The sequence below is a fragment of the Myotis davidii genome, unplaced genomic scaffold (genome assembly GCF_000327345.1).
Source record: "Myotis davidii unplaced genomic scaffold, ASM32734v1 scaffold168, whole genome shotgun sequence".
Taxonomy (NCBI): domain Eukaryota; kingdom Metazoa; phylum Chordata; class Mammalia; order Chiroptera; family Vespertilionidae; genus Myotis; species Myotis davidii.
The window spans coordinates 5,521,595-5,538,019 of NW_006383016.1; the positions used below are offsets into that span (position 1 = coordinate 5,521,595).

General features: G+C 43.5%; 1 protein-coding gene across 1 annotated transcript in view; it reads left to right on the top strand.

The window, feature by feature from the left end:
* The window catches only part of RAPGEF5 (Rap guanine nucleotide exchange factor 5), a 153,630-nt gene that overhangs the window by 34,396 nt on the left and 102,809 nt on the right, over positions 1 to 16,425 (top strand). Inside the window, exon 7 of the mRNA XM_015558131.1 lies at positions 2,873 to 2,921. Coding sequence (XP_015413617.1) covers positions 2,873 to 2,921 — 49 coding nt within the window. The remainder of the gene's footprint in view (positions 1 to 2,872; positions 2,922 to 16,425) is intronic.

Genomic DNA, 16,425 nt, shown 5'->3' on the forward strand with positions numbered 1-16,425 from the left:
GGGGGGTGTGGGGTGGGCATCTTCTTCTCCTTTGATTTTCATTGTCCTCCCTGGGGCAGCTTTTTCTCTCCCCTAAATCCTTTTAAGGCTGCCCCTGGGTTGCCTCCTGTGGGTCAGTGAATGAGTGTTGATTGCCCTGGGTTATACCATAAAAGGACAGGCAGGTCCCTACCATCCAAAAGACAGGCCTTAGTCATACAATTGAAAATGATGAAATGATGGTCAGTGCACTAGAGAATGTGGTTTGTTTTGTCTGAACAATAACCTACCTTTGAGGTTTTGTCTAGAAACCTTTTCCATCCTGGGGTAGTGGAAGCCAGTCTACACCAGGCCCTGCAAAAAACACTCCTCCATCCTCCCAGACTGCAGACATGCAGGGCATTCAGTGTCTAGAGTGATCTCATTTACTTTGTTTGTTTTTATTTTAACGTGTAGATTCCTTCTAAATTGACCTGTGTAGTCCGTTCTCATTGTCCCCTCTCATCACCTTCCCAGTTCCCCCTCAAATGCTAGACTGGCTTCTTGCTCGCACTCCTTCTCTCTTTCCCCACCAAATCTGTGAAAAGATGTCATGTCATTCAATAGTAGGAATATAATACTTTCCTTTTCTGAGCTAGTTGTATTTCACACCTCATTTGCAGTTTAGAGAAAGAAAAGCTGAGATCTCATGAAGAGAATGTCAGGCATGAAATTGGTCCTCTGTAAGCAAATGCAGTGATCCACAAGCATCATTTTCTTCCCCTGCTTCCCTTTGGTCTCTGAGCCATGGTGGGATCTTCCTGGGAGGTCATAGAATTGTTCAGCCTTGACAAGATCCCAGTGAATGTTTATGGTCCATATTTTGGCCCCACCCCCAAATATTTGTAGCACTGTGAAGGGGCACAATCCTGAAAAGAGATGGTGATACTATAATAAAACGTATTAACAATTTTAAAATATGCAATATGGGTGTTTTGTTCAGTTGTTTTTTATTTGGCTGCCTGCACAAGTATTTGTGATGGTTTCCCTATGGCCACGCATCACTTGTCTCCCCCAGCCCTCCTTTACCTGGACGATCTTGAACTGCACATTTCCTACCGTGAGTATTTTCAGAGCTCAGACTTCCAAGGTTGGAGAAGGACTGATTGTCTTCTCATCTGTATATATAAAAGGCCAATATGCAAAGTGTCCCCTCGGGAGTTCGACCAGGAGACCAGGAGTTTGATCGCTCGCTATGACATGCGATAACCACACGGGGGTTGGGGGGGACACGGAACATGGCAAGCAACTAGCGGTGGCAGCAGGGCGCTGAGGGAGCGAGGGAAGGACGAAGTGGAGAGGTGGGGAGGCGGGGAACCTGATGAGCCCTGATCGCAGGCCAGGCCTAGGGACCCTACCCGTGCACTCTAGTTACTGTATAATTTTCTGGAGAGAGTTTTAAGGCATCAAAGAATCAGCTAAATCAAGAGTATACCCTTTTTAAAAAAATAATTCTTTATTGTTGAAAGTATTTACATATGTCCTCCTGTTTTCCTCATTGACCCCCTCTAGCGCACCCCTGCCCCGACCCCTGCCCCAGGCCTTCAGCCCTCTATTGTATATATCTATGAGTTATGCATATATGCATTCAAGGTCTTTGGTTTATTACTTAGATCCCACATGTGAGTGCATCATGTAATACCTGTCTTTCTCTGACTGACTTATCTCACTTAGCATGATAAGGGGTATGCTCTTTTGAATGGCACCTGGACTTGCCAGCCAGGGAAAGCAAGGCGCAGAGCAGTGCTGCAGAAGCTGCTGTCTTCCGGGTGAGGATGCCCTGGCCACCATGAACCTCATCCCTAGGTGGAGTCCCAGTGTCTAGCATATTGTGCTACTTTTGCCTACAAGTAAATAAATACAAATTAAACGAATCTCAACAGCAAATCTTCTTTAACCTGAGCTTCCATGTTCTTCCTTTAAAATTCATTATCAGGACCCTTCCAAACTTCCATCACCTCCACCTCCACCTCCTCCACCTCCATACACCTTAGAAGTGTGATGACACACACTTCTAAGCTTCAAAGACTGTGCCCTGTAGGGGCATGAGCTTTCTTGTTATGGAATATTTAATTGCTGCCCAACACAGATTTCCCAAAGTTAATCTTCATTACTTTTTTTCTTTGAAAGTGATTGTAGTTAACTTTTTTTTTTGTCTCTTCCAGAAAGCTTTTAGGAAAGGATTTAAGCACTCAAATATGTGGAGTTGAGAGACAAAGAATGAGCAAGCAAAAATCTGGACAAATAAGGGGGGTGTTACGGCACTTAGGATTTTTAAGTTTGTCTTGTCTATTCCTACCTCACCTACCCTATGACTCGGTAGCACTTGCTTTTATGTGGCATATTTTCTGAACTGTTTGCTGGAAACCTGTCAGATTTCAAATGAACATTTATTGTGTTTGGGCAGAGGTCCAGTTAAACCAGGGTCACCCATCTTAATTGTTGTAGAATTTCTGTGTAAGCTAGAATCTTTGAGAGATAAATAATAGTTCTATCTTTGCCAACATACATGCCTGTTTAGTAATTTGTTATTTGAATTACTTCTAAGTGTTTGATAATTATATTTTTGAAATTCTTCCCATAAGTACAGCGAAAATACCAATGTTCCATGATACATTCTGGCAACCATCTAATTTCTTTTTGATCACTATGATTCTTTCAGCTTTTTAGCTTAAAATTTCTATGCAGAGGTTTTCCACATTACTAAAATCAAACGAAAACCCAAAAAGTGGCAGCAAATTTAGCTCTGATTGTTATAGCTCTTAATTTGGGTTGCATATATAAAAACAAAGTACTGCTTTTGATATCTACATTTTTCTTATTCTAATTGATTTTTTTCTTAATATTTTATTAGGTGCAGAGAGAGCTAGCAGCTGTCATTGCTTTGAAAGCAAAGAAGTCTGGTGAGTAGTCTTTCATGGACCTAAGGAAGGTTTTCATTCTGAGGGAATATTTCATATATCATGTGGCAGTGAGCAGCTGAGGGCATCTCAGGAAGTTTTGGTGTAGAATGTAGAAAAGTATCATTGTTTGTTTTAAAAATAATTTATTCTACCATCAAAATAGTACAGGTTGTTACATATGGTTCTTTAAACATTCGCTGCCTTTATTTTATATTTCAAGGAAAAATGAAATTAAAAATGTTTTTAGTTCATTGCAGCCATGAAAAAGTCTGTATATACAACATAAGAAAGCAAACACGTTGCATTGCCTACTATAATGAGAAAGGACAATAAACAGCATCAAGGTTGTCTTTTTTGAAAAGATATTTTTTTTTATCTCCAAGTAGTTACTCCTGAAAATAATTGAAGTGTGTAATGACATCTAAAAGCCAGCACTTTACGTAGGACCAAGTGCACGGATCCGATGCCTAGTTCCTATAGGAAACAAGGGGTGGAAGTGATATGTGGAAAGGCAGCTTTCAAATACATTTTGAAGGAGAGGCTGAAATCCAATATGAAATGGAGACTCACTGAGGTAGAAAAACACTTGCTTAGGGAGGAGGAGTGTCAGAAGGAGGCATCCTTTGCTGTTCAGAGGGAGGAGGTCAGTGCTAAATGGCATGACAAACATAAGGGAGATAGATGCTTCTTAGATAATGTCAAACTATAATAAGACTTTTCAGGTGGAAAGACTAAGACAAAAGAAAAGAGATGGCAAAATTTGAAGAAATAAAGGGAATGGAAATGTCTTAAGAACACAAGCCATACATATTTTTATAACTGTTTCTTTTTTTCCAGTTAGAAACTCCAAGAATTTGCTTTTCTCTCAGTTACTAAATCACACACACCTTAGGAGGAATTATCTGATTATATTTATACTGATCTTTGTGGATTTGGCTGCTGTAGAGGACACAGAGCCTGGGTGCAATGAAGGTGAAAAGGAAGGTGCAAAGGGCAGCATCTTGACCAAAAGGTTATTGCACGGAGAGGGCAGAGCGGACGGAGCTCCTCAGGGAGCGGCATTGGACTGTGGGTATTCGCATGGGCAGAGGCCAACATGGAGAAGACATCAGTGTAATGATTGTAGGAGGGAGGGCTTAGAAATAAGTTGTGCTAGAGCTAATCTTGCTTCCTGTTATGATAAGGAGACAGACTTACAGTTTGTACGAATTGGGATGGCAGTGCCTTGGAGGTTTTGTTTTGTTTTTTAATTTCGGAAAATTGTTGGGAAAATTTTAAAAAATTGTTGTGTGTCAATGCTGGAGAAAAACAGAGCAAATCAATAGCCAGGGAGGCTGGAGAAGGGGGTGTTAATTTGCACAGCGTTGGTGGGGAGTGGGGACTTCTGAGCAGAGAGCTAAAGTCAGTGAGAGGGTGAGCCCTGTGGATCCAGGCAAGAGCATTCGGGCAGAGCGTGTGAAATATGTTTGAGGAACAGCAAGAAGGCAAGAGTGGCTGGAGCCAGATGAACGAGGTGAAAAGAGATAGGTTTTGGCTCACAGACTAAGAAATTTGAACTTTCAGGACGTAAAGGGAAATGAAGAGGAGTACGGCCCATACGTGTTAAATTGTGCAAAGTCGAAGACATGTGAAGTCAGCTTGATTGTGCCTTGATGTGTTGCTACATGAAGTTAGTATGTCTGTTTTTGTTACTTGTTTGATTTATGGAGCTTGGCATGCAAACGCAGCTTTGGCAAGTTCTCAGGGACAGAGTGAAATGGTCTCTCACACATTCACTAATGAAGGAGACGTGAATTCATAGTGTCTTAGGACAGCAATTTTTCGGTGTTCTAGAATCCCTGACTTTTATCCAGTAACTCCAAAACTGGAGTTCCAGCTATTGGGCATAACCAGAGAGGCATGTAAAGATTCAGGTAGAAGGAATCTATTGCACTGTTGTTGTTTTTAACGATAAGAAATTAGAAACAATCCTTAAGTCTCTATAGTAGATAAATGGTAAAATTGGAAGATCAGTGTAATGGAATGTTGAACAGCTTTAAAAGTTATTTTTTGAAGAATTAATGTAGTAAAATGTTCAGTGGAAAAATATATACAATAAGCATGTATTACTTCTCTTTTTCATAATAAAATAGTTTTAATTATTTTTATTACAATTATAAGATAGCATGCTCATTGAAAAAATTTTGATAATGCATGAAGAAACTGAAAAATCATCCATCATGTCACCAACAAAGATAACCAGTATTACTCCTTTAAAAATAATTTAATTTAATTTTTTATTGCATTTATTGGGTGACAGTGGTTAATACAATTATATAGATTTTAGTTGTACAATTTATAATGCATCATCTGTATATTGTATTATGTGTTCACCACCCCAAGTCAAGTCTCCTTTCATAACCATTTATCACTCCTTTACCCTTTTCTACCTCCCCCACCCCCCATTTCTCTCTGGTAATCACCACACTATTGTCTGTGTCTGTGAGTTTTTCTCACTATTACTCTTGTCTTGTATATATTTTCAGACATCTCTTTATTCATTTGTAGATATTGTATTATTATATATTAATATGCAGATACCCAGGTTGCGGGTTCCATCCCCGGCACATACGGAAGTCAAATGATCATGCTTCTCTCTCATATCAATGTTTCTCTCTCTCTCTCTCTCTCTCTCTCTCGCTCTCTCTCTCTCTCTTCCTCTCTCTAAGCATGACCTCAGGTGAAGATTAAAGCATACCAGCTGCAGAATGGCACTTTCTGTGTGTGCTTGTTTTTGTTTTTTAAAACTATTTCTTTAAAGAAGAAGAAGAAAGCTGATAAACATCTAATAAAATGTCTTAAACTGATAGTTGGTACATCTGTGGCTTGACAGAAGGAATTGATTACCCTAATATCTTACATCTTGCAGTAAAATTGCTCATTAGGGCTCAGGTGGTCCTGCCAGATTTATGTCTTACTGTGAAGGGTTATTAAAATAAGAATTAGTATAAAGAAAAAAGGTTTTTTTTGTTGTTGTTTCAGCTCCCCATACAAACAGAAATGAAAGTAACAGCCAATCAATAAATTATATAAATGATTCAAGGCTCCAGCTTAGTAAAAAATCCATTTGGTTGTAATCTTCTCAGAGGCCATTAGGATGTGCCTTTAAACAGTTTCTCCTCTAGCTGCTAACTAGTGAATGTGAACAGCATTTTAAGGCATCACGAGGTTTTTATAAATTAGCCCAGATATCCTTGTTTGTCTTTCTCTTTGTTGGTTTGCTAATTCTACTGCTAATGTTGGCTAATTCGAATCTTGGGAGATGTTTCTTCCCTTTTCCCGGGAATTCCCAGCCAAAGCACTTTCGCTCTGTGGTCTTTAGATCACATGAACCTCGTGCTGTGGTGGGCTTCTCCTTCTGGAAAACCTGAGGCCTCATATTGGTAAATCTCTTCGGCAGTTTTTATATTTCACTCTCTCTGCTTAGCCATGGCTATTTAGATGTTTTAAAACTACATACCTAGGTCATAGATGTTTGGAACAGAAAGAAGGGTTTTCTTCTGTTTATGCCATTAAATGTCTCTGGAACCTTAGCAAAGTGATTCCAGTTTGTATCTTGGAGGGTAAGAGTGGGAGTAGGGGAGGGTTGTGTAGGATATGCTAACCTTAGCAATTCCTTCCAGCTCTAACATTTAATCATAACAATGAATATATTCATTCATTGCCTTAATTATCCTTAATTGAGTTACAACCCTAGGAATATTTTACACAGGACTCTTTGAGGTGCAAGTGATAGAAAAGCTGGAAACCAGAGAGAGGATTGATTGGCACCGATATATTTTATTGTTTCTTTGACATATTAAGATACATATAACATAAAAGAGTATAAAATGGTTTACCTGTTGCATTGAATTTTGTCTTTTTATAGATGTAATGCATTTCTTCTTTTTAATCCTAACCCGAGGACATGGAGGAGAGAGAGAGAGAGAGAGAATTGATTTGAGAGAGAAACATTGATTGGTTGCCTTCCGTAAGCTCCTGGACTACGGATTAAACCCATAACCCAGATATGTGACCTGGCCGGGAATCCAACCAGCAACTTGCAGTGCACAGGATGACCCTCACCAACGGAGTCACTCCAGCCAGGCTATAAATGTTCATTTGAATGGGCAAAATGCTCTTTTTAATGAGCTAGAAAGGATAAGGGGGCAGTCAGTGTTTTACATTGGAGTTAAATTGTTTCTCCTAGCCTCAGACATCCTCTTGTTTCATCGTCTTGGCTTGAATTCTATATTCCAGCTGAAGGAGACATTTGAATGTTTGTGTGATTTCAACAACCGGGTTACTACGGTTTGCATACATTGAACTCTGTGTGTAACACATTCAAGGAGGCCGTCCCTGGGTCTGGCAAACATGGTGGACCCACCAGGCAAGTGGAGCATCTTTTATGACCCTGAACTCTGCTGAAACTCCCAGCTTTTACGATCCACTGTTAGTAACAATCACTGGTCACCAATAGCACCTGCTGGGACATTTTAGCAGTGTCAGCCCCCTTCCTATGTGCATGTATGTAAGATGGGGGAATGCTGACAGGAAGCTCTGTCTAAGGTTTGAGGTCTGACACAATTGACAAGAGAGATTCTCCTTCAGGGCAGAAGCCTTCCAAAGAGAAGATTTTCGTGTGCCTTTGTCACGAGAAATGAAATAGATCGGCTGGTTATTTTTAACAGTAGAAAATAAGGCCTTTTGTTTTGCACATTTAGAAGGAAAAAATAACCATTAAATGTATGGAATTGTTCCGGCTTTTATGGTGCTCCAGATTTTTAGTTTTGTCGATTCTTGACTAAGATCCAAGACAGGCATCTGTTCTTATCAGTTTAATTTTTTATTTTTTAGTTGACAGATTCTTTTTTTTTTCATTTGCACTGTGTTGGACTTGACCCTTATGCTTTTGTAAACACATCACTCAAATGTAAAGGACTGCACAATATAATGGTATTTTAGAGTAGATGTTAATAATAAAATTAAGGGCCAGCAAAGATAGACTCACGTGCTGGTACAATTATTGCTATCTCAAACTCCTGCTACCTTTTGGTTTTCTGTGATCTTTTTATTGAAAAAAATGTAAATGCTCTTAAAGGCTATTTTTTTTATATTTTATTGATTTTTTACAGAAAGGAAGGGAGAGGGATAGAGAGGTAGAAACATCGATGAGAGAGAAACATTGATAGCTGTGTCCAGCACACCCCCTGCTGGGGAAGCGCCCACAACCAAGGTACATGCCCATGACCGGAATCGAACCTGGGACCCCTCAGTCCGCAGGCCGATGCTCTCTCCAATGAGCCAAACCGGTCAGGGCTTAAAAGCTATTTTTAAAAATCTAATCTTTTAGTGTTTTTATGAATGGTTGAGCTAAAAAAATACTAGTTTAAAATGGCAGACATCTTTGGCTCTATTTTAAGTAATTAAGATATTGTGCTTAATTTTTAGTGATGCTTTCAACCACTTAACTTTCTGAGTCTTTCACAGTCCCTCCTCAAGAATGTGTCTTGTTCTCTCTGATATTTCCGCATGGTTTGGTTTCTGCCTTTTCTTCTCCTTTGCCACCTCCTGGATGGTGAGCTGGCCAGCGGCCACCACTCCCAATGTGGTCAGCAGGGGCCTATACTGATGGCCTTGCAACCCCACTGAATGTGGCATTTAGCATTTGTTAACCAAGAGGAAAGAAGTAGCAAGTGTTCTCTCTTAAAATAATCAACCACATTCTGGTCTTCCCTGATGGATCCATGGTCTAGGTCACAGCGGTTGGCAAACTGCGGCTTGGCAAACTGCGGCTCATGAGCCACATACGGTTCTTTGGCCCCTTGGGTGTGGCTCTTCCACAAAATACCAACTTCTGCGCAAGGGCCACAAAGTTTCAATCGCAGTGTACGTGCGCGCCCGCACGTGGTATTTTGTGGAAGAGCCACACTCAAGGGGCTAAAGAGCCGCATGTGGCTCGCAAGCAAAAGTTTGCCAACCACTGGTCTAGGACAGCGGTTCTCAACCTGTGGGTCACGACCCCTTGGGGGGGGTCAAACGATCCTTTCACAGGGGTCGCCTAATACCATCGGAAAACACATATATAATTACATATTGTTTTTGTGATTAATCACTATGCTTTAATTATGTTCAGTTTGTAACAATGAAAACACATCCTACATATCAGATATTTACATGACGATTCATAACAGTAGCAAAATTACAGTGATGAAGTAGCAACGAAAATAATTTTATGGTTGGGGGTCACCACAACATGAGGAACTGTATTAAAGGGTCGCGGCATTAGGAAGGTTGAGAACCACTGGTCCAGGATGTTTTCCCTGGAAGAGAAGGCTCTGGCTGACACCATGCCTATTGTTGAAGCTTGTAAAATCTCGCCTTCTGAGGTGCTGTAATAACCCCTTGTTCTAACATTTCCCGAGACTGTTCTTCCCCTGCTTGCTAACAGACTTTGTACATTCGCATCCCATCCAACGCCTGTTCTTACTGACCAGCAATCAATTCAGTGGTTGAAAGGTTGTATCTTCCTTTTTTATTTAATGGCATAAGACCAGAAGAAGAGTCTTGAAACTGTAATTCCCAGTGCAGTGTAAACTTAAGTAATACTTGAAAATGTAAAACTCCTACAACTGAGAAAATAATAGCATCCGTAAAGGCCAGGAACAATTGAAAATGCACGCAGCAGATGCTCTGTAAATTTTTCCTAACTCTCCCACTGGGATGCAAAGAAAATTGCCTTTTTTAAAAAAAAATCCCATGACACCGTCTTTTGTAATTAGAGCTATTAAGTCGAAATGATAAATAACCGTGCAATGGCGTCCTACAAAAGAACAGCCCTTTGCCCTGATTGCTCCTGAGCAGCGAGAGGGCTAAGAGCATCAAGTCCAGGAAGTTGGTTGGACTCCTGTAACCCTGAGGATTGTTCATAATTTAGGGAATTAGCAAAGCGAGATGACTGTCTTTTTCATCTTTCAACATGGTCGTGTCTGTTAAGATAGTAACTGAACCTGATGTGCCAAGGAGGTGAGTAATTATAACCACAACAGAGTATACTCGAGAATGGAAGGTTTGTGAGGCCTTCGCTTTCAAAAATGTGCTGCAGGGCATTTCGGTGGCTGTATTGCAGTGCTTATTAGGCGAAGGTAATTATTGCTCTAAATGGGGTTTTGTTTCTATTTTAGAGAATCAGCTACCGGGGAGGAGAATGAGCACTGAAGGCCCCTGGACTCAGGGTTGTGAGGGCTCCCAGGCCAGGGTCTGTGGTCCAGAATAGTGACTTTACATCATCCGGACTCTGACTTCTTATTGCCTGTTTCATCGACGTTGCCAGACCTCAGGACAGCAGGCTTCCTGAAGTTTGGAGCAGGGGGTGGGTGTGAGGCTGGAGAAAGGCGTGAAAGGGAGGACCACGATTTCTCTTCGCTGGAGAAGCGGCTTCAGCATCACAGCTCCTGGGAACCTATTTTCTGTGAGGAAACGAAATGAGTGTCATGAGTGTACCCTGTGCGTAGACGCAGTATCAGTTCTACACCCAAGGTCAGATGAAAGTTAATGACCATATGCACACCAGAGATCTGAAACCCACATTCTACTTCTTTCTCATAATGACAGGAAAGGAGAGCAATTTATATTTAAATTGATTTAAATTTCAAAGCATAAACACGGAGATCTCCCAGGTACCCCCTTTTCCACAGTGAAACTTCCTGGCAGGGCTCGACGTCCCTAACAAATTAAGTCCCTTCCCATCCCAGCTCCCCAGGGCAGACAGTGCTTTGTTTTCGGTGGAGCGACCCTGTCCCTGTCCTGCCATCCTACCGGGTAAGTGGCACCACACCAGAAGCCAGCAAGGCCATCAGGCCCCTTTCTATAGTTATGTAGGTTTTACGTTTGTTGAGCTGATTAGCCGATTGAGGCAACGAATGGGTGTCATTAACACATGGTGGACGGGGCAGCTTCCCCTCTGAGGCTGCCGGCTCAGAGGTTCTCGGCTTCCTGAAGAAGAAGAATCCTGGCCATATGCTGTTTTTATAAAGTTAGGAAATTCTGCCGTCTGCTGAGCCCAGTCTCCTACCCAAATCCGGTGCCCTAGGCTGGTAGTCAGAAACTCTGACTCCCACGCTGGCCTGTGCTCACTCTGGTACATCACTGGCTTCTCTTGTCCTGTTCCCATCCTCCTCCTATATAATCAAGAGGGAATGTGCTAACTGACCGTCACACCCTCACAAAGATGGCAGTGCTCACAGCCACAAAATGGTGATGCCCAGTCCCCTCAGCCCCGCTGGGGGCCTCGGGTCCTCCTGAACCCCCCACTGACTGAGGCTCAGGCAAGCCTCGGATGGCAGCTGCCCAGCCGCCCAGGGCCAGCCTGAGATGCAGGTAACCACAGCCAGCCTGAGGCTCAGGTAACCAGGGCCGGCCAAGGCTTGCGCTGCCAGCAGTGGCAGCAGCATAGGTGTGATGGGGGCGTCACCTTCCCCTGATCGCCAGGTCGCCTGCCGCCCCTGAGGGCTCCTGGACTGTGAGAGGGGGCAGGCCGGGCTGAGAGACCCCCTCCCCTCTAGTGCATGATTTTTCATGCACCAGGTCTCTAGTTTTTTTTTATAAAAGGATGAGGTCAGGCTCAGATGGTGACTGGAGTGCCACGCTAGGCCTGCAGGCCACATCCTCAACACCAAGTGCGAGACAGCTTTGCTCTTCTTAATCATCTCTGCCTATTCAATACAAATCTAGGAATAATAACTGCTGTTCATTTAATTTGCCTTCTGAGCTGTTTTCATTTCATTGACATTTTTCCTAAGTAAAAGTCCTGCAAAGGCCTTCCTCTCCCACACATAACTCCCCACCCCCCCCACATAACTCCCCGCCCCCCACACTTAACTCCCCGTCCCCCACACATAACTCCCGCCCTGGGAACATTTCTGCTGTCATTTGTATTGAGGGGTAAGAGCTATCAAGGGAAATCTTGGCCTTGGCCATATGACCCAGCTATTGTCCATCATTCGTCACATTAAAAGGCTAATTGTATAAACAGCCATGAAAGTGGAGCCCAGTCTCTTTTACATCCCTGTCTTCCATTCTGCCCCAGTAGGAGGTGGGTCTGATTAGAAAGAAGCTCCCATGCACAGATGAAATGCAGAAGTAAAAAGCACGTCACCGTGTTTCGTACTCTAAAGTAGCTCCTTGACTGAGCTCTCCTCTGTCTAAAGGGCACCTGATGCAGCAAACACAAACTGACATGAACACAGTGTGTGTGGATAGAAGTAGCTAACGCTCCCTGGTACATAACACCAAGCCTGCCATTGGATTTGGCCGAATTCTGCAGAGTGCCTTGATGCTGTTTTGATAAAAGTGAAATTTACTTCATATACCAGTCTATCCATTAAGTGATACATGAATACTTAATATTAGATCGTTTCTAAATCAGACATTCTCCTTGAAGGTGGCTAAACAAACTGTGGTTCTAGCGATTTGCGTTTTTCAGATAGGTTATAAAAAGACTTCATTTTAATACAGCGATTGCAATCTGTTTTTTGGAATGAGATTGGTGATGGAAATTTTGACCCTGGAGTCAGAGAAGGTTTGCATGGAACAACTTCTGCATAAACAGTACCTTTTGATATAAGTGTTTTGTTTGGAGATTAGGAAGATGAATACATACTTTTAAAAATAATCCTGGCTCTCCTTCTGTAAAGCTATATCAGAATTCTTCTTTGACTAAATAAAACTGTGTTTCCCAAAGCAGTGGTCTCCACGTCGAATTTGCAAAGCAGTTCCCTGCTCTGCCCTCCCCGCCCGCGCCCCCCCCCCAAAAAAAATAAGTGTGGATGGAGGCCTTGGCATCTGCATTATAACCACTTCACCCCCGTGTGATTTAGCTGCCTGCTTTCACCGACACATATCAAGGTCTGTGTGATTTGCAGTCTCAGGGAGCCAGCCGGTGTTTGTTTGTTTGGTTGTTTGGTTGGTTGGTTGGTTTTGTGTGTGTGTGTGTTTTAAATATGTTTTTATTGATCTTTAGAGAGAGAGGAAGTGAAGGGGAAAGAAAGATAGAAACACTGATGGGAAAGAAATCATCAATAAGCTGCCTCCTGCACACCCCCTACTGGGGATCAAGCCGGCAACCCCAGCATGTGCCCTGATCAGGAATCAAGCCAGTGACCTCTTGGTTCATGGGTCCATGCTCAACCACCGAGCTACACCGGCTGGGCACGGCTGGTGTTTTATGAAGGGTGTTATGCTGATGAACTAAGCATGGTAGGGGAATGAGAAATACTATACTTTTGCTATTTACTCATTTATTGGACAACTGCCTAACTTTTCAGTGTTTCTCTACCTGAAAGGAGATTTTCCTATGGGAATGCTAACAGGATTATTACAAAGTTCTCATTGACAGTAAAAGCTTTATAAAGGAGAGAATTATTACCAGGCTTTATTTGGTGGGCAGACTCGGGAGTAAGCGAACATTCTCACTGAAGTTTCTATATTAAAACTAGGAGGAGGACATGGGGGGTGGGAGGTTAAAGGGAAGTGACTTTAATCCTGGCTCCAAATAAATGCACCTGGACAAAGCCATATCCTTGTAAATTGTGGACAGATCCCAAGTCAATAGAGCTAAAGGCTTGTCTGGTTCTCTTTTTGCAAAAAGTGGCTAACTTCTATTTATTGAAAATGCAAACAGTGAATAAAAATGAAGCATTCGCCTTAAGACTTAAGATCGATTGAGGAAGTCTACACCTTATCCTGCTATTGTTTTCTGGTAGAAGAAATGACTGACACGTTTCAGACTGGGGTTATCTTTGTAACCTTAGGAACAGATGGTAGTTTTTAGAAATGTTGCCAGTTTTCCTCCCCTCTCACTGCAATGGGGAGCAAAGCCTGCAGATCCAATGGCCAACTTAGTTTTCTATGTTCTCATTTTCTTCCTTTTTTTTGATTTTCTTTTTTGTTTTCATGTGTGTAAAAGACCCACTTCTAGATCTTATCTCCGAAGGTGGAGCTAAGTGCAGGACCTTCTCCTCTGTCTAAAGGGCGCTTTATGCAGCAAACACAAACTTTTTATGATTGGTAAGAAAGCAGGCTCCCCCATCCTTCATTTAGGGGGCATTAAGGGAGAGTGTCAGTAAGCCCAGGCCAGAACACCTCTTGCTGACAGTGGAGATGGCCGAGGGAAGGGGTGGGCATTGTCCCAGCAGCCTGTGGTCCCAGGAAGTGGCATAACTACCCTGTCTGGTCCGGGAAGGGGCAGATTCCACCATCAGGCCTCACAGTGCTGGAGTGGCACACCTGGGCTATGGGCTCAATCCCTGGGACTCATACCTTCATACCCTCCAGTCCTCTCAGTGTTATCACTGAAATTAACAAAGGGCGTCAAATTCAGGCTTAGCATCCGTACCTAAATCCAAGTTATTAAAGTTGCTTCATTTTGCTGATAGTGGCAGGCCTGCATGAGTCAACTAATTTCAGGGTTAGTCGTGTAACCAACTGGACAGTCTCATCAAAAGATCATACTGACTTGAATGGTCCAGGCCCCTCCAAGGGCGTTTCCCTGGGGCCTGCCCTCATGCAGTTTTATTACCTTGATATTTCAGGAAGAAAGCCCTGATAAAGGGCTAAAAAACCTCCATTTTGTCTATTTTATTTGAAAATCCAAAATGCATATCCTTTCACTTATGTGAGAGGAAGTAACGGCTCAGAGCCTTGGGCGATGCTATGAAAAATAGCTTTGGCTAATAGCCAGTGTTGTAGCATAACTTTTTTTCCCAAACATATTTGGTTTAGCTTGTTCTCTGCTGATCTTATAAGATTGTTTTGTCTTGTGAGCCATTAAAGCACTCGGTCTGATACTCAAAAATGGTAATGGGGCAGGTGCTCAGGATTATTCGCGACACTGAAATGCAGATGGGAAATGCCGTGTTCCTCATTCGCAGCAGCTGGGCTGTCTGTGGTCCTCACATGCTGCTCCCACTGCCAGTGAGAGCAGTTTAGCTGCTCCTGATTTTAACTGTTTTTGTGAAAAATAGTCTGCTCAGAACGTGGCTCCTGCCTGGGCCTGGTTTAAATCCTCCTTTTGGGATCTCTCAGTCCCTAGCACATGAAGTCGCTGGAGCCCACGTGCCCTGGGCTCCCCTGGGCTCTTCAGGGGTGCCCATGCTAGTCCCTGCTGCCCCTTAGGACTCGCAGGGGCAGTCAGGGGCCCATCTTGGCGGGGTCAGGCTCTCAGGGACTTCCCAGCTGCTCACCCCCCCAATACTGCCTCTTGCTGGGGTTGTGAACTGTCACAGGCTCCAGCCAGCCTCTCCCTCTTGATGAGGGTTGGCTCCTTTGCGGGCCTTTGTCTCCAGAGCAAGTAGAAAAACCGCCTGATTCCTTGCACACTTCCCATCCTGGGAGAGAAGAGCAACTCAGGAAAAAGCGGCTGCCCTGGCCTCCCCCAGCTTTACCGTGCTCCCTGCTGACCTGCTGTGAGTATGCTGGGCCCCCGGCGAGCTGGGGCAGACTTCCGGGCAGTCTCCTCTGTGTGCCACACTCAGTCTGGGCATGAACCTCCACTCCTGGCCTCAAGGTCCTCATCAGCTCAGAGCCTAAGCCCAGCCCAGCCCAGCCAGGGAAGATGGGGTCCATGGCTCGGACCTCCCATATCTGCTGCCTCTTTACCCATCTCCTCCCCCAGGTCCACTCGGAGCAACCTGGGGACAGCGTTGAGCTGTCCTAACTGCCTCCCGAGGGGACAGCCTGGCTCAGCTCTCCGAGGAGAGCGGGACAGAGCTCGGAGCCTCCCGGAGCTGGCTCCTGATGTGCGGAGGGAAGGCCTTCTTTCCACAGCTTTTGCCCTCTCAAGCCTGTCTTGCTACAATGTTCTGCCGTGGGTGTCGGAATACAAGTAGTAATGACTCTGCTTTTACATCCCGTCTTCCATTCTGCCCCAGTAGGAGGTGGGTCTGATTAGAAAGAAGCTCCCGTGCACAGATGAAATGCAGAAGTAAAAAGCACGTCGCCGTGTTTCATACTCCTAAGTAGCTCCCTGACTGAGCACTTCCATCCATCCTCTCTTCCCCACGCTGTCCTGTGGGGAGTGTTTCACCCACCCTGGCAAGTAGTGCGGTTGACGTTTGGTGAATTGACGTAACCTGACAAAGGTCAAATACTAGAAATAGTGTAGGAAGGATGCCAAATGCGTAACAAAAGGAAATTCCTTTAAGGTCTAGCAGGTTAGTTTTAGGTGAGGGTTCAGGGAAATTTTCAAATCTATCCTGGTCTCCTCTTGGGCTGCCTCCTCCATTGATTGATTGATTGATTGACTGAACCAATCCTTTGCTAGTGGTTGCAAACACAAAGGTCTCTCAGAGAGTTCTTGGTGGTTCCTCTGCCAGGAATCCTGCTGTCATGTCAAGGGAAGATGTAGCAGTAGAATTGCTGAACATTCAAACAAAAAAATCTGAAGAGCATCGTATGAGTGGCAGAAGGTTGTAATGTTATTTTTAAA